The sequence below is a fragment of the Mixophyes fleayi genome, chromosome 4 (genome assembly GCF_038048845.1).
Source record: "Mixophyes fleayi isolate aMixFle1 chromosome 4, aMixFle1.hap1, whole genome shotgun sequence".
NCBI classification, from domain to species: domain Eukaryota; kingdom Metazoa; phylum Chordata; class Amphibia; order Anura; family Limnodynastidae; genus Mixophyes; species Mixophyes fleayi.
Window position 1 is genome coordinate 297127841 of NC_134405.1, and position 18555 is coordinate 297146395.

Consider the following 18555-nt stretch of genomic DNA (forward strand, 5'->3'; position numbering starts at 1 on the left):
CTTCCCAGGTTCTCAGATTAGTATATATGGTTTATGCAAGATATTGAACTAGAAACAAGAGTATCTTAAAGCTTTTTCCATCAATTTCGGCAACTGTGTGAATAATGAAAATAATAATGTCACTTTTTTTATTTCTAGAGTGGTCTTTCAGATAATATAAGGGTCTATGAGGCATGGACACGACTTAGAAATTGTAATTTAAGGTTGGATTTCACCAAGCACTATTGCTGGCGATATGGTTTGTGGGAGCTACACATATGGTATAATTTTATCCAACTTGATCAAACGTTTCAATCCACTTGATTTTCTTTGTGAGCAGAAAAAAGAAATAAAAAAGAGAAAATACAGTTTTTCCATTTTATTTATTTATGACATCATAACTTAAGACCACATGTAAAATTTAGATAAATTGAATAGGAATGAAAAGCCGAACTTGCCCTGAAAAAATATATATATTTCCACTTGTGTAACGTGTACTGTGTTCACAGGAATGAAGCCAAAACTGACGGATGGCCAAACTTTGCAAATTGGCCTGGTCTTGCTCGTGACTAAATTTTTTTTTTATATTTCATTGTAAAATACAACATAACGATAAAATGATATTTAACCAGCAGGGTTCACAGAAGAATGCACATGTTCATTGTTCTAAAACCATTCCAAACACACCCTCTTGTCTTCCCCTCCCCCCCATTGTATTATATTTCATAGTTTCACATTAGGTCAATAGTACTTTTCAGGTGTAATTTTACAAAACACAATCAAATGTGTTGTATTACAAAAAAATGAAACCACAATTAAAAGTTGTAAAATGACTATAGACTTCCTTTTAGTGGAAAGAATATTTTCAAATCAACAAGATATTGCAATGCTTTGATTCCATTCAGCTGCCAGAAGGTGACACCACAAAGTAGACATCCAGTTGAGTATTATGACTGGTTAGCATGAGCTGCATGTGAGGTTGGTAAGGGACATTCTCCTAGTTGCATGTGACGTGAAAAGTCCATAATGTGCACATGAACACCTCTTACTTTAAGTCCTCACCATTTTGTCCTATGCATCGCTGGAACACATGAAGGCTTGCTGCTTTTTTCCTAATAAGAAAAGTATGAAACAGGATATCCGTTCTTAATCCAGCAAGGTTTCCTTTTAATCAAAACACCAACCGAACGTCTCCTCATACAAGAGGACACAGTAACCCAATTATTTAGGATCTTTTCTGAAAGAGGCCTCAGGAAGCAATCCCAGTCAAACAACACTGTGAAATGCCCACCTAGAATCATCCCTGCATAGCGTTGTGTTTTGAATGTATTTACATTTCTTTCATATTATTGGAGGGTAATATTGACTGGTTGGAAGTCAGTAAAAGCCAGCAATGTGTGTTACGCTGACCAAGCAGGCTATGGACATCCTTTGGCATGAATTGTAAAACCACATAGTTTAAGTCTGGTGACACGTGGGCGTTTAATAAAACTACACTTTTCCAGTCAGAAATACGTGGTGCTCTGAAGCTCAGTAGTTAATGGAAAACATTGCTATTATTATTAGGTGTCACTAATAACTACTTTGGTCAGGGAATCTCATGTATTCGTTATCTTCCTGCTCACTAGATGCCGTCATATGACTTCTGTAACCAACTTCTCTAGTTAGAATACCACATTAGTGTACATGTACGCTACCATCAGCTATTTGTTGGCCCATCTTCTTTAAACCTGAACTTCACATTTCCTCTACCATGGAATGTTTTTGCTCCCAACAACATGGCACCATCTACATTGAAAAACATTGTGGAACTCTCCTGTCATTAAAAGGGACACGTCATTATTGTCTGTTTGCTAGGGCTCAGAAACATGGGAGCTGACTTCCATGCACAGGTGCATCCATTCTGCAGGAGCGGTGTTGAATGCACAGTAAACACAGCGAGACACATTTGGGGAAACTTTAAGGGAGAAATTCATTCTGGATAAAATATTTCCACACATCCCTTGCTCCCATCATGCCATAGCAATTCAATGACATTATGTCCCACAGAAGGATGTAAGAATCATAATGTACCAAAAGGTTGAAAGCGTAGTTCTAATGCATACAAGCTAAATTAAACCGTTCTCACACACACACAGTTTACTTTGGACAAAAACACACACACTTGTAAAACAGTATTTTTAAATGTAAGTATTTACAATACATAATTGGATTTTAATCTATTTACACTACCCATGACCCCCTTTTTATTTCTTTTGTGTGTGTTTAGAAATGATAGAATTACGTCTATTTACATGTCTATAAGTTTGTATTTTAGCTACATTACGGGGGGTATTCAATTGTTAGCGTTAACGGGAAAAAACAAGCGCTCAAAAAATCTTAGCGTTAATACGGTAATTACTCGCGGAATTTCAGCTCGCCGCTCCCTGAGCGGCGAGCTGAAATTCCGCGAGTAAACTACCGTATTAACGCTTTTCTCGCGCAATATTACAGTATAAACGGTAATATTTTTTGAGCGCTCGTTTTTTCCCATTAACGCTAACAATTGAATACCCCCCTACGTGGTATAGTAACGTACATTGACGTAGACAATTAATTTTTTATATTTGGTATTCTTTCAGCTCTTTAATTATTTTAGTATTATTTTATGGCAGCTTTATGTCATAAGGTAAATGTAAAAACATCACAAAAATATAAGCTGCAACAAAGAGAATCCCTTTCTAAACTAACACTACATACAAAGTTTAAAAAAGCAAACTCCCTTTCCCACAAGATAAGATATACAAGCCAGCACAAGGACATGTAATAAAAGAAAAGAATATAAAACAATGATGAGTACGTATGCCATCTGGGCCCAGACCAACAAACCGGATATGCTAAAGTGCTCACTGGCTTCTTGTGAAAGTGTGCATGTGGCTGAATTATGAACAGAATACCTAGCCTAAATAATTTTAAAAACAACAATGTGATAATACAAACATCTAATATTTTCTCATATTTAAATATACATACATACATAAATTGTGACTTCTACTCAACGGGATGTTTGATGTTGGTATCCACAACAGAATGGAGTCCTCTGCTAAGTGCTGTGGGGTAAGGAAAAGCTGCATTGTTACTTGTGTAACCTAGATTTGCAAGCCGTGATAGAGCTTTTATGCTACCTGGAGGTCTCCCTGGGCTGACTTTGTATCCGGCAGCTTTGGTTGTGCCCAATGGTCTCCCAGGACTTGTCTTAAAGCCAGCAGCTTTGGTGGTCCCCAATGGTCTGCCAGTGCTGGTTCTGTAACCTGCCAACTTGGTGGTCCCAGATGGCCTCCCACGTTTGCCCGATCTACCTAGCGTCTTCTTTTTCTTTAAATCACTTTTTGTGTCCGCATCCCTGGCGGCTGTGGTCTGCAAGTGTGCCTCATTTATGGTTTCTTGTGTCTGGCAGGAGATGGTCTTGTGGCTGACAGAATGGCTGTATTTATTCTGCTGAGTGGCATACAAGCCAAACTGCTCCACACTTCTCATGCTTTCTTGGCCAAGACAGGAAGATTTGCCACTTCCACAGAAAGCCACGTTGTTGCTGGCAACTGGACGCATCATTTTCTAAAAAGAGTAAAGCAAAGTATAAGTGCTCACACAGTTTATCATACCACCCATTATCTCATGCATCATGTGACCTTGTCATTCATTGTATTTTAGACAAACTATATTCTTGGAAAAAAGGTATACTTTATACAAATAGCTCCCTTAACTCCAATGTTTAGTAGTTACAGTAAATAGAAAATGATTCTAATTGGCCAAGGTGATATCACTGTAGGAAATACAGCAACCCACATAGATACACAAAACAAACCTCAATCAGGACATTCTTGTTCTGGCAGAGAGCACCTGAACATCAAAAACATCCCTTAAATAGTGTCCCTTTTTAAATAAAAAGCATTAGTTTATCAGTCACCCCTTTCATGTAAACAGTTTTTTCACCATTACCATCTACTCAAAACTGAATTTCCAACTTTTACCAAGTGTTGAGTGCACAGGAATATAATATAATATATATATATATATATATATATATATATATATATATATATATATATATACATATACACACACACATATATATATATATAAACATATACACACACACACACACACACACACACCAAGTGTGCGCAGATTATCAGAAGTTCAACGTTGTAGTTATGAAGACCATAATAAAGTGTATGCTTGTAGGTCTGTTTTATGATGTTTTACATTATCCAGTACCTGTATAAGAGGAAAGTTACAAAACTGACATATAACAAACAGCATGTGTTACAAAATTCTATGACATAAGCTTACATGTCAGTAACAAAGCTAATGTTCGAAGATGAAAACATGCTTTACCACTAGGGGTGCTATTGGGAGACCTAAGCAAAGGCTAACACGGGGAACCCTGGTGATGATGTCACTAGTTACCACGTGGTACACGTGGCTCTAGCCACACTTACACAGCATTCCATATACAACAGAAAATGTTTCTGTTCAAAAATAATGCATTGCATTGTTCTTGCTAAGTAAAACCAACTAGGTAATAAGTCTATATTTTTGTTTACATTATAATTAAGGAACTAGGCAAAGTTTAACTTCAGTAAACTGTGTATAATTCAAATTATAGTGAATAGGCAAACAATATGGCTGCACCCACTGATGTTCATGGTGTTCAAACACGAAAATGAAGTTATCTGACTTTTACGACTTGGAAAGAACTTTAGAGTGTATTAGCAGTGAAAGTGTAGTATGCGGCATTTTCACAGCTAAGCACGTAGAACAGCTTCTTGTGTAATGGGTAAGAAGCATGCTACACTTGCTAAAACACTCTGAAGTACAGATTTTCATTTGTCACTACAGTGTTTCAAAACTTCAGAAAACCATGTTTGTTTGCCTAGGGAAATATGTCAATCTACACAGCAGTGTAATATATCCATTAGGTGAGATAAAGACATTTCATTTGCAAAGAACCTAACTGAGAAGCCAAATGACATTGCTTTTAAAATCTTTATGACTATGGGCCTGATTCATTAAGCAAAAGTAAGCAAGTAAGGCAAAACCTTGTTGCATTGGAGGGGGAGGTAAATTTAAAATGAGATGGCAGATTTATAGTTGGGGGAGGGCATGTCCTAGATCAACTTTAAATTTCAGTGTAGAAATAACCTATCAAGTATTTGTGTGCTACATGAAAAAACAGACAGTATTTTCCTTATGTGCAAAATAGTAAACTCATTTGCACCCCTTGAATTGCAACATGGTTTTGTCCAGAAAACTTGCTCAATTGTTTGCTTAACTTTTCTTAATGAATCAGGCCCTATGTCCAGACTGATTTTCACATTTTCTCTATACTTCGCTTTCAACATATTACGTACTCTACAGAAACAAATGTTATAATTTAGGATAAATACGTCCTGAGCAAATCCAGTTACAGAGTGCAAAATTTACACCCGGAAAAACCATTTTGTGCAGCAGGGGGAAAATATAAAATGCACAACGTGATTTAAGAGTTGGGGTCGTCTAGGTCCTAAAATGCTAGTAAACATGTGTCTGCAAACCATATATACCCAGTGTACAAAATCAAAAAATCATTTGCCTCCCTTGCAGTGCAACATAGGTTGTTCTGCTGTAAAATGTACACCCAACTCTAAATCACATTTTTTGCAGATTGTGTTAATGAGTGTTACAATAAAATAATATACAAATTGCATTGTGTGTGTTTCTCGTTTGCCTTATTTCCACTTTTTCTTTTAAGTTTTTTTTATAGACTGTGTTTATATGCAAAAACATTACTTTAGATCATACTTGCCAACCTAAAAGTTGATTCCAGGAGATCCCAGGCAGGGTGGCTGGGTTGGAGGGCGGGAGGGGCTCGGCAAATTGCGTCATTTTGGCCCCGCCCCTGCGACAAACCATTATTTTGTCGTGGGGGCGGAGCCAAAACAATGCAAATCACCGCGAGTCGCGTCATTTTGACGAGCAAGTTGCCGTATGTGGGATACTTACCTACTCTCCCGGGAGACCTACCCGAATTTCGGGAATCTCCCGGACATTCCGGGAGAGTTGGGAAGTATGCTTTAGATATCAGTGACACCTCAGCTAATGTTTACATATGTTTTAAAAGCAGGGGGAGGGTGTAGAGAGCCTTCCCTGGGTCTCAGGAGACACACACAGGATCACGTAAATGCTCCAGTGATGTTGTGATCAAGGTTTCCCGAAAGAGAGGGGAGAAATAGCTGTTCAAGCAAAGCCTTCTAGATTCAACGCTGTGCAGGAGCGATCTAATGACTTCTTATGATTACTGGCCTCAAATTCAGGACTTAACTGTACCACTTGATGCATGTAGGCACCACACAGCAGGACATGCAAATACATAATATTGCACTAAGAGGTTAAACTATTTTAAAAGCTATAAGCAAATGATTTAATTGAATTTTGTTAGTTTTGATGGAACTTTTTAAATCAATGATAGTGTAGGACAAAGATTAGACTTTTAATTAAACAAAATTGCTTGCATTCTCCCATTGGTAACCTGCCTTGATATTTTGCGCATCCAGAACAAACGGATCGGAAAGACCGGTGTGGGTAAATGATTCACGTACATGCATTCCAGGCAGGTCCTGACGTCTGAACATGGCAGTGTTGGAGGGACTAGAAGAAATTCACACTATGGCACACAGCTATATCTTGTAACAAGGCGCAGTCTTCAGATGGCCACATAAATGCATAAGGGCAGCTACCCTTTTAGCAACAAACTTGAAGTCCTTCAACCTGAACAAAGAACAATAAGAAAAAACACGAAACAAGTTAGATGCTTGCATAACACTTTTTAGATTATGTAATTTAAAAGTATTTTTTTTTAAATAGACATCTTTATAAATGTTCAAAAAACAGCTATAAACATGTTGTGTTAACACTGAAAACAATGATAGGCACCATGCATAAAATGCATTCAATTACAGTTGAAAATTAAACATATGTCACTCAACTGTAAAGCTATAATCCTCACTGACTGTAGGTGAAAATGCTCACTTTCCAACGTACAATATTAAAAAAGTGATTTATTCGTGCCAACAGGTTGTTGAATATGTCTTATTCAGGGTCTATTCACTCATTTCTCCATAAATTATTTTTTATACTTAAAAAGTAGATGCTGATTTTTGTATATCTTCAGCTCCTAACACAATGCTCTCTTTTCTCATACATATTATCGTAGATTTGTAAGGTGCCGCAGTGCCCTGCAGCGCCGTACAGTAGGGAAAACAGGACATACATAAAACAGGGACATATAAGATAGACAAAATAAATGCAGACCTGAAAACAAAGGGTATGAAGGACCCTGCTTATTAGAAAGGTTACATTCTAAGAGGCATATTCAATTGTTCTGAACCCCCGCGGCGTTAAAACTATTACCGTTATTACGGTAATAGTAAGCTAGATTTGAGCTCGCGGCTCAGGGAGCTGCGAGCTGAAATCCAGCGAGAAAACTACCGTAATAACGGTATTTACGCGCACTATTACCGCAATAACGGTAATAGTGCGCGGGGCGCAAGATTTTTGGCGTTTCCGCCAACAATTGAATATGCCCCTAAGTGGAAGATGGAAGAGCTAAAACAAGAGGAGCGAATGTGGTTCAGAGTGGAGATTGGGACATATCTTCCCTATATTTAGCGGGCACATTCTATTGGGTCACTCTTTCGGTGCTGGAGGATCCAAGAGCGCAGAGGAGGTGCACACAGAGAGATCTACCCTACAATGCACATCCGAACATCACAATGTTCTAATGCAGTGTTTAACTCCTTTCCTCATACATCTCCAAAAGCTCATGTTCTGTTTATGCTGAAAACAGTGATGGGCCGCATGCGGCCCTCTGAGCCATCACCTGTGGCTTTATTGTCAGATTTGTTTGTTATATAGCTTGTGGATATGCTATTACAGATAGGTGTCTTTGATTAAATGTACTGTTCTAACTTATAACAGAGGTTAGAGGGCTGCCCATGTGGCCCTTGCAGTGTAAATGACCAATAAACGTTTTCTCTTTTTCTTTTTATTGAATGCCGTTTGCTCATTTTTGCTGTGCCATTTTCTTACTAATTCTTATATGCAGCATGAGAGCTTAGATCAGAATAAACATCAATTCATTGAATCCTGTTCCTGTGTTCCGAATACAGACATTTTGCTTCTGAAACTAAAAATGCCTTTTTTTCCTCTATGGGTAAACAGAGCTTATCCTATATTTAGAATGTGGTGGTGGCCACTTCCCAAGTGTGTGCAAGGAAGTGTCACTGAACTTAAAAAAATAAAAAGCAAAAACCACCCCAAAAAATAAAGCAGCATTTGCTGATGCCAGATTGTACAAAATAATAATAGTATCTGACAGCAGCAATTGTTTTACTAGAATGTTAAGACTGATAAGCTGTGTGTGCCAAGCATAGGACTCTACAGTATAATTCAATTCATATTTTTAGGCATTTGTGCTTTTTCAAAATTGGCAAAATTAAACTGTTTATCATTTTTATGGTATGGAGCCAGCACATGGATTGAGAATACTGGTAACATGGGGACAGTTACTGAGAAATAACTAAAGAGGTACCCATGCTGTAATGTGTCCATCTGAGAATGAACTGCCCACTAAATGCAGTGTGGGCATAAAAAGACTGCAGATCCCGATCTACATCTGATAAAGAGCTAGCAGGTGTTAAATTTGATAGCTGGTAGATGAGACAGAAGATGAACACATCTAACCATACAATTTGTAGCTCCATCATATCCGGACAGGTCTATCTATATCTATATATAGCAAAATTTTAAAGCAGTCCGGCAAAGTAAGTCGGCCAGCAGTTGTACTAACATCTTCACTTCCTTCCACCCCACCATCTGTGACGAAGCCTTCACAGGTGTCCGTATATATGGTCATTTCACTGTGGTTATGTAAAGATAAGCATTTTAGACACTTCCCTACATCAGCCCTTTGTACATTGTTCATATTGCTCTCTTTATCATTATAAAACATTAAATTACATTTCTTAATGAGTGTAAAATAATCAATTATATTTAAAATATGTTTTTATCATCAAAATAACAAACTCCACAAAATAAAGGTGACCAGAACAATGTTTAGATGGAACAGCACAAGTTGGAATTAGCAGTATTTAGTGTGTAATAAGCAACAGCATTGGAGAGAACGAAAAAATTGTATTAAACTGCATATATTCTGCTGCTGATCCCAAAATATGGAAAACTTCAGGATAGAAATGTACAAATCTCAGGAGTTTGGTATGCAGCCTGCTCAATCATTTATGAAATGTTCAGCTTCTAGACACCTACCCAAATTGTAGAGAACAGCTTATCGAAGAACAGTAGTTAAATAGATTAAAGCTAATGGCTGCTGAAGCGACTTGCTGTTTCTCCGTTGTCCAGACTGTACTAAAATGGGAGCCAGTCCTATGAAATATTAATGTGCCAGCAAAGCACTTGCTATATGAATGTAATAAGACTGCAAATGCTGCAATACCAGCATACCTGTACCATATTCACCCTAGTAATCATTCAACACTGTACATCTGATACTCAGCCATTTAAACATTCTTCAACATGTTTAAACAGGATTAAGATTTTCATTTTCTAATCATGGAATACAATTTTGCAGAATGTTGTATATTTTGTATATTAAAGCTGCAGCAGACAAGGAATTTAATGCACTGGCTGCTATGAAAGCAGTGACTAGAGTGCTCCGGCCATGCAATTGGGAGACGTCAAGCCAGTGCGTTGGATTCCTAGTACCAGGTATTGATCCCGTGGAGATGCCTCATACCAGAAAGCACAGTGGGTAGAGTTCATTGTGGGTTCTCTAGACAAGTGATTCCAGTGATGTACAAGGCTGGTTTGGGAGAGGCCGGTAGAAGCGCCCATCTCCACAAGACAGACAGTACAAAAAAATATCACCTGTAATCTATTTAATTTAAAAGACCACTAAGTCCCAAGTTTGACTTTTTCCACAAATAAAAGAAGAATTAAAAACATACATTGTTGAGTGATAACTCAACATTCCTAAGCAACTCTGTTAAAGTAATGTCTAATAGAGGATTACTTGCCTATTCCATTCCAGGCGGCTTTAACTACCTCTTAATCTGTCTATCCGATCCCTTTAGGATACTGAGGTAGAGTGAAAAAACAATACAAGTCAGCTAAGCTCATGAACCCACCAGTTCACAATGCAACAAAGCAAGTCTAGGAGTCTGTCACTTACCACTGCCTGCTCAGCTAGAGAAGCTAGCAATTTATCCCAAGTGACTCACAGACAACTATCCCTGGCAAGTTCTAACCCGGCTCTTAATATTTTGGATCTGGCCTCTTGATCTGGATGTTGTTTGCCCAGTTCAGGGACATAACTATTAATCATTTCGATTCTAGTAGAGTAAAAAATATACAAATCACTGCGGGAAACACATTATACTCTTTTTGTAGATATATTTAATTTGTGGTCACAATTTTCAGGAATAACAAGAGTTTCAGATATATCTTAAGGTAACTCCTTTTTCTTTGTTAATATTGACTAATTGTAAGATTGTGACTATTTATGCATTATCAACATCCATACTTATGCAGGTTTACATGAATGCATTTACAAAACAAAATTATTATTTACATTCATGTCTGCTGATCATGTTGTGCCCTCAGCTGACGTGCATACAATGTACACTAATGCATGCTGTAGTCAATGGAAACTGCATTCATATGTTGGCAGCTATTCAATACATGCATTAATAATTATGTCATTTAAAAGAAAAAACACAAAATAGAGAGCCAAATGGCAATATCATGGTGTGTTACAAACACAAGTTAAGAGCTGTGGTACACATTTATAGATATGTATAGTTTCTTCAAATGTAATAGTTAAAAAAAGGCATACAAAAAATAATGTCACAAGCCATAAGAGAATAGAAGTGCTGCAACGATTGAGTAAAGAAACTGCTAAAAAGTTGGTGTAATTGAAATAAAGCTCCAGCAAGAATTATGGTGGACTTGTAACTTACATGCAGTGGTGGAATCTATCTTGAGGGCTGAACCAGTGTGTAGCCGTTACTTATAGGAAAGCAGCAACATCACTGAGGCACTGGTTTACTAGTGAATTTATCATTGTTGCCTTCACTATGTGGAGACGACAGGTACGCTTTAAGATGGTCTTTAACCTAGACAATGTAAGGGCTTGTAAAGGCTTTCAAACAAGGCCTTCCATCCATCTCTCCCTATACATAGTTAAGTCAGTGTATATCAGGTCTCATCTAATTGGACAGAAAGTTCACTTGATTAGTGTATTCAACAGGATTGGATAACACTGTCTGGAAGAAGATGCTGGATTGCGCAAGACTGGATCTTCTATTTAAATATAGTTCTTCAATCCTCTTGTCTTGGTGCAGATCTTCAGGAAGTAAATATCTTTCTGATTATGTTACTTGCCGTTTACCCTGCCAACAGTTAGTTGTATGAGTCAGTCTGTCAAAATATGTGTCCCCCCTGATCATTAACCTAAAGCTCACCCACCCTCAATTTACATGCATTTACATTACAATGACAGTAAGAGGGGGGAAAAAAAAATCTATTTTTTTTATTTTACCAAAACACACTTTTTGTGAAAAGATTTAAACTGCATAATAAAAATCCATAGAAGAAGTTGGTTTACAGAGCACTCCATATTTTTACAAGTGTTCTGATTTCCTGTGGGTTTCTCAGAAATTATTTTGGGGGAACATTACACCTTCAACTTTGATTTTTATGTGCTTATTTCCTCTCTCAAGTGCTGAGGAACGTTTTCTTTTCCAGTTGCCTTCTCTTTTATTGCTGTAAGTGCAGTGCTGCATGTTTCACTCTCCCCCCGATATAAGTTTATGAGAATTTCAGAGAAGGGGAAAAATGAAAATATCAGTAAAAGCAGATGCAGATCCATATTTGGAAAACATCAAATAGGCACAAAATTCCAAAGCATTCAAGTGACTAATCAGGAAAACACACACACACACACACACACACACACACATATATATCACCACTATGTATACAATGAGGAAAGAGACCTAGCAGACTGGAGGGAGCTTGACTGGAGTCAGGAATAGAGCACAAACCATCCAAATTGTTCATATAAGAGTGCATACTACTACAAGCCTTATTTCTCTACATATCTTAAATTATTAGGATGGTTTGATCTTCCACAGTAAAATTAAATATCTCATAGACACCAACAAGAAACTGCACAATGCGTTTTTCAATATATCCCCCAATGTTCAGGCCTGGGACATTGCAAAAATTTTCCCGTAATTATATTCAGCAATACGATTATACATTGTGGGGAAGAATGGCAGAAGCTTCTGTTTCCAGCCATGTGTCCATAAACTGAATGATTTGGTTCCCTGGCACCAAATTAGTAGAATCTAGTGTTCTCTAATGGAGAAGCTTCAACACTGAGGACACCAGGAAGCCTGCTGGGATTGTCATGGCAGTAAAGTCTTAGTTGAATGTGGGGGAAGAATCATCTAGGTCTCTTTGGACCTCATTATATTCAAAATCATTTGAAATAGTAATCTAGCTCATATAAAAATAAATCAATATTCTGCAATGACATGGTGCAATTGTGAATGTGACACAGAATGAATGTCATTTAGCCTATTGCCTTTTTGTTTAATGCTGTCTTTAAATCTAGATTACCTTCCTTCCCGCAAGCTTTGTATATAGGAATGGATCAATAGACATCCTAAGTATATGATACAGACTGATCCAGTCACTGTGTTGTTAATAGTAGGAATGAATGGGTAGTAGCAAAAATCCCTTTTCTGTTTTTAGACACATAGTCAAGTATTCAATTCCTTAGTCTAAGCTAGTAAACGACACCAGTTTTCCTGGTTGTGGTAATGCCAAATCCACTTTAAACAGTAGAACATTAAATCAGAACTGAAACCATATTGTTTTCATAATTTTATTATGTCCTTACACACATTCATATGAACTTAAATTCTGGCTGAGGAGAATCACAAACATTCTTCCCCAAGAAATGTGTGGGACTGACCTCTACCGCCTCTATATGATGTGTGCTGGTTCACATCTAGCACTGCTGAGGGTAGAGGATGCAGCATAACTCCTCTATTCTATCCATAAGTGCTAGCTATATCCACTCTCTAGAAGTCTAAATACATCACTTAACTGTCCTGCAGGGGAAGGAGCACAGCAAGTCCATTCGTCTCTGTAGCCAGCACCTTCTGCTACAGACAAACCTGACGTCTCCTATTGCTCCTCTTCCAAATCCCATTACGTGACAAGGTGATACATCCGTATACAGGGGGCTCACTACAGCTGCACCCTCACCCCAAAGCTGGCAAGGGCTCCAGAGCTGTCCTATCTATAGACTCTACTAGAGTCTATAGATAGGGGATATATTTGAAAAAAAAAGACTATTAACCCTGCATAAAAGTCAACTTCAGTGGACTTTGTTATCAATTGAATTCCCTATGTGATTCCTTCAAATTAATTCCTTATGTAATTCCTTCATACTGTTTTCATGTCTGCATTTATATTGTCTACCTTGTATGTCCATTTTATGTATGTCCTGTTTTCCCTACTGTACAGTGCTGCAGCGCCTTAAAAATCTACGATAATAATAATAATAATAATAATAATAATAGTCTGCTCCAGAATATCAGCCCTTTGGAATAAAGTTCGGGATCTTCTGGCCATGCTTTTGCCTTGCCCTGTTGTTAAAGACCCCAGGACTTTCCTCTTTTGCTACCCACTTCAAAAGGCGGACAAACACTCTGCTAAACTAGCTTCCCACGTCCTGGAGAAGCCAAGTGCCTCATTGCTATGTCCGATAAATAATGTGACTCCCGCCCCATCCCCCATGTTTCTGCTTTTAAGGCCTACATTTGGTTGACAGCAGGCATGGAAAAAATGACCTGCAGGGGGCTCCTTTTCCAAGGCTACTCAGTAACACCCAGATTTAAAGAGAGGTTTTTACTCTCGTCTCCTCTGGATCTGACATTTAATTTGACATACGGCCCAGACCATATAATATTTTCCTTTATTCATGCACTCATCATCTCTCACATAGACTATTGCAATTCCCTCCTTATTGGTCTACCCAAAATCAGACTCAAACTCCTACAATCTATTTTGCACTTAACGGCTAGATTGATTTTCCTTGCAAACCGTTCTTCCTCTGCTGAGCCACTCTGTCAGTCTCTACATTGGTTTCCTGTTTTTCAACAAATCCAATTTAAATCCAATATAAAATTCTTCTACTAACATACAAGGCCATCAACAAAATTGCACCAACATCCAACTCCTCACTTGTCTCAAAAAATACCCCTATTGACGCCTCGGTTCTGCACAAGATCTGCGCCTCTCTTCCACTCATCACATCCTCCCATTCGTTTTTTCGTTTTGCACCCACTTTGTGAATTCCCTCCCTCGCGCAATAAGACTCTAGTCTTCAAACCTTCAAGTTTTCTCTGAAAACCCACCTCTTCAGACAAGCTTATAATATTCCTCAATTACCATCTTAATCTCCCTAGGTTACCCTATTACCACCCTCTAAACAGCTAGCGCAACAACCCTCTGACCAACATTGCTGTGTGGCTAATCATATGACCCACTAAATACTTTTTACCTCTGCATTGTAGCTGGACCAATGTGCAATATGATGTAGCACTTCCCCATGTGTATCAAACGCCTATTGTCCCATAGATTATAAGCTTGCTACTAGGGCCCTCTCTGTTTGTATGTATTACCCAGTATTGTTTTATTACTGTTTGTTCCCAACTGTAGAGCGCTACGGAATTTGCTGGCGCTATATAAATTAATGTTCATGATGATGTTGTTTCACTCCATTTATATATATTTAGACAACGAGAAACCCCCCCACCCCCCTCCCCATCCATACCTTTTTCCCCTCCTCCCTCCCAATCCCTATCCCTTTACCTGGCATAATTGTCATGTTTTCTTGAAGTCAGTTTGACTATATGAAACTGAATTTTATGTATTTGTATTTTGATCTCTTGGCTTCTATTGTTCAATATTCCAGCTCTGCTTCTATGACACTTTTTTGAAAACCATTATGACCCAATGACAACACACCAACTGTCTGTCTGTCATTGTTTAATTTGAGGTTGTTTTCCTCTTCCAGAATTGTAGGGCGGTGTGGCCCCTTGGTGGCACTTTTTAAAAAAGGATATATATAGTTTATTTATAAGGCACCACAAAGAATCCACAGCGCCGTACAATTTTGGTAGCAGAAAACAACCACAAATCACACAATGTACAAACAGCAATAAATTTCATTGTAAACACAGTCAGAGCGTCCAGGCAGCATACTCTGCCGACAGGCACATGAAATTAATCTGCGGATAACAAAAAAGGGGGCGTGGCACTGAGTCGTCCTACCACCAGCAAAACAATCTAGGTTCGCCCCTGACAGGGATCTAGAATGGAATAATTTGTATTATATGATATCATTGTGGGTAATAAAAAGGATGTAATTTATTATTGTATAAAAGGATACATTATATTCTAATCTTTCCATATTTAGATCTGCATTTTGCTTGTACTTGAGAGAAGTAATATGTAGAATCAACTCATCCAAGATGAGTAAAACAATAAAATGTTGATAAAACGTGGCTCTCAAGGCTACAGCACTACAACTCTGAAAGCAAGTTTTAGCATGCTCTATAGGCGACACATTCGCTTCTACCGAGACTGTGCATCACCTATTGGCCTGGGAATATTAGTGTACATCAACACCTCACGAGTGTTCGATTCTATGCCCTCCCTGTCTCTCCTTCCCCCAACCTGCCACTTACAAAATGAAAAAAAAAAAAATAGCTTTTGGATATCTTGACTCCTATTTACACCACTGTTACAATCTTATTTTATATATGTTCTGTACTGTTGCTCAATAAAAAAAAAAAGAAAAAGAAAAAAGAACAAAAGAAATTACGTCAACATCTCTTCACGTTCAGCATGCATTTCTGGTTTGCAAGGTAAACATTCGGTCTAAAGCTGCACATGCATACTAGGCCCATGTGTAAAACTAAGGCAGCCTGACACTTAATGATGCTAATTGAGTTATTACACTGCATACTAAGAATGATTTGTCTTATAAACATGTTGGCAATACAATAGCACTATCCACTATAGCACAAGAAGCCCTTTCTAATCTAAACATCGAATTGCATTCCTTTGTACAGTTCTACATGTTGCTGGGCATTCAACTGGTTTATAGGTTGTCTAATTAGATGGGCTCTGCAGATGTTACAATTCAAAGTAATAACATATTATACATTATGAATTATTCTGGGAGAAGAAAATGACATGCAAGATACAATGACAAATATAGAAAAAGCAGAGTAGGCTTTAGTAAAGGTTACATATTTTCCACAAATTAATGTTGCATTTATAAAACTGAGTATGTTATAGAAGTAGATTTAAAGGAAGAGACATAGGAAAAAAACAAATTATAGCATATATATGGAGAGATTAATACATTTCAGAAAGGGTAGATTAGCTAGTGACACCGAGGAAGGAAATAATATAACCAAGATAAAAATAATCTAAAATAGCAAACGGCTGCAGCCTAATCATAACGTATTACGGAAATATAAAGGTTATCTTTCAAAAAAGTCACAATATTTACATACAACTACCAGCATACATAAGAATAGCCTAATAATTCACAAAAAGTGTTTAAAGACAACAGATCCTCACACTGGGCCTCTTAGGTACATACCGTTCCTCGGCAAATATCTATATATATTCCTCACCTCCCAATCCTAGCCAAACACTAGCCTAGCTTCTACTAACCCTAATTATTAGCAAAACGTGCACATCCACTTTAATGAATTGCAACAGCTAAAAACACAAGAAACTCACTCAGTGGTGACAATAAGTGACATCCCATTGTACCAATAACCAACTTGTCTCAGTCCTCAAACTCCCAAACATCGGTTTGGGAGTTCTGCATTTAGTTTATAATTTCCTACAATACTTCAAAAACATACTTAAAAAGCTGTAAAAACTCAAAAGCATTAAAGTCACATTATGCACAAGAACTACAACTTTGAAGTAATTATTCATTAGAATTTATAGATACTTCAAAGTTGCCTTTCCACACCCCCCCCCCCCCCCCCCCAAAAACAAACAAACATTAGCTGTAGTTATTACTGGTCCACTCACCTGAGCCAAACCTATCTGCATAGCCTTTCACATCTGTGTTCACTAGTGTTATCTCTCATGTGAAATAAGTGCAAGCACAAGAAACACATTGATCCCGTACACACAGTGTGTAAATAGATTTTATATATATATATATATATATATATATATATATATATTATATATATTACATATATATCACAGGGCTCAAACTCATACAAGACCAGTGTTGATTAAAAATCAAATCAACAGCTACCTTTAAAGGCACATTACAGAGGAATACAATAGCAACCCAAAACAACAGCACTTTTGAATTCATCATATCATAATCTGACGCTACTAACGTTAAATTACACACTGTGTGTGTATATATATATATATATATATATATATATATATATATATATATATATATATATATAAATATATGAAGTAGCACCCTGCTACAGCACCCTGAGCAGTGGATCGCATACAGAGGACCTCCTGCGCTCTATTGTCTTGGGAGTTAGGACAAGGACAATGAGACACTAGTCTCAAGCTTACCTTACCTTGCTCTCCTGGTGACACTGACAGCTGCTCCCCGGCTCCTTCTTGCCTTCGTCTATCAGGACGGCGGTACCGAGGTGGCCGTCTTGTGGACCGGACCTTCGGCTTCCAGGCCGTCGGAGAGGGAGGAGAAGGAGAAAGGGAGGATGTAGAAAAGGAGGGGGCGGTAAAGATGTCAAAACCCCGAAATCTCAGAGATTCGGCGCGGCGGCCATTTTGCGATCGCTCTGTATCCGGAAGTAAGAGAAGGCGGAGCCCGGCTCCATGTTCGTAGAAAGAGGCTGCTAGTTGCTGCTTGCTGGTTACTTTGGTACTGTGACTTGTCTGTGTGTCCAGGTTATGCAGTCTTTCCATTTACAGGTCTCATATTACAGCTGGATAGAGACCTACATGGTTTCTGCATATTTGTACATAGAACAGGATGTCTTTAGCTTTAGCTTGTCCTATTTTTAGTACTGCAAAATTGTGCCTGGTTTATTACTTGCTTTTCATCATTCTCCCTTTTAACACCTTTCTAATTGTACCACAATAACTGTACATATTTGCTTTATCAATCTTCATTTGCTTTGTAGGACTCTTATTTCATAACATATTGGATAAATTCAGTTCTCCCCAGTATTATAGTAATATTTTTATTTATTTTCTATAGTAGTTTTCTGCCAATAGGACTTAAAGCACTTTACATTTGCAGATTAAAAAATTCATATATATATATATATATATATATATATATATATATATCACATAATAATAGATTATAGAAGAGAGAGTGAAGCATTAATGAAATGGTTCAGTAAACAGGTAAGTCTCTAGTCT

The 18555-nt window shown here is 37.7% G+C and overlaps 1 protein-coding gene across 4 annotated transcripts; it reads right to left on the reverse strand.

The window, feature by feature from the left end:
- Positions 1-343: 343 nt before the first annotated feature.
- Positions 344-17983, reverse strand: C4H5orf24 (chromosome 4 C5orf24 homolog). Of its 4 annotated transcripts, none has more exons than XM_075209858.1 (4): positions 17742-17983; positions 6600-6768; positions 2996-3573; positions 344-1091 (listed from the first exon to the last, which is right to left on the reverse strand). In XM_075209858.1, the coding sequence occupies exons 2-3, from the start codon at positions 6630-6632 to the stop codon at positions 3010-3012; spliced, it is 597 nt and encodes a 198-aa protein (XP_075065959.1). In that variant the 5' UTR covers positions 6633-6768; positions 17742-17983; the 3' UTR covers positions 344-1091; positions 2996-3009. The 4 variants fall into 4 exon arrangements, with proteins under 4 accessions (XP_075065959.1, XP_075065960.1, XP_075065957.1 ...); XM_075209859.1 differs by having other exon boundaries at positions 3144-3573; positions 6534-6768; XM_075209856.1 differs by having other exon boundaries at positions 6534-6768.
- Between the last annotated feature and the right edge of the window lie 572 nt (positions 17984-18555).

Bases quoted from the DNA above. Each gene is read 5' to 3' on its own strand.
- C4H5orf24 (XM_075209856.1), bottom strand. From the start codon at position 6,632: ATGTTCAGACGTCAGGACCTGCCTGGAATGCATGTACGTGAATCATTT. The intron at 3,574-6,533 runs GCAGGTTACCAA...TACTCTTTTTAG, and splicing joins TGGATGCGCAAAATATCAAG to AAAATGATGCGTCCAGTTGC.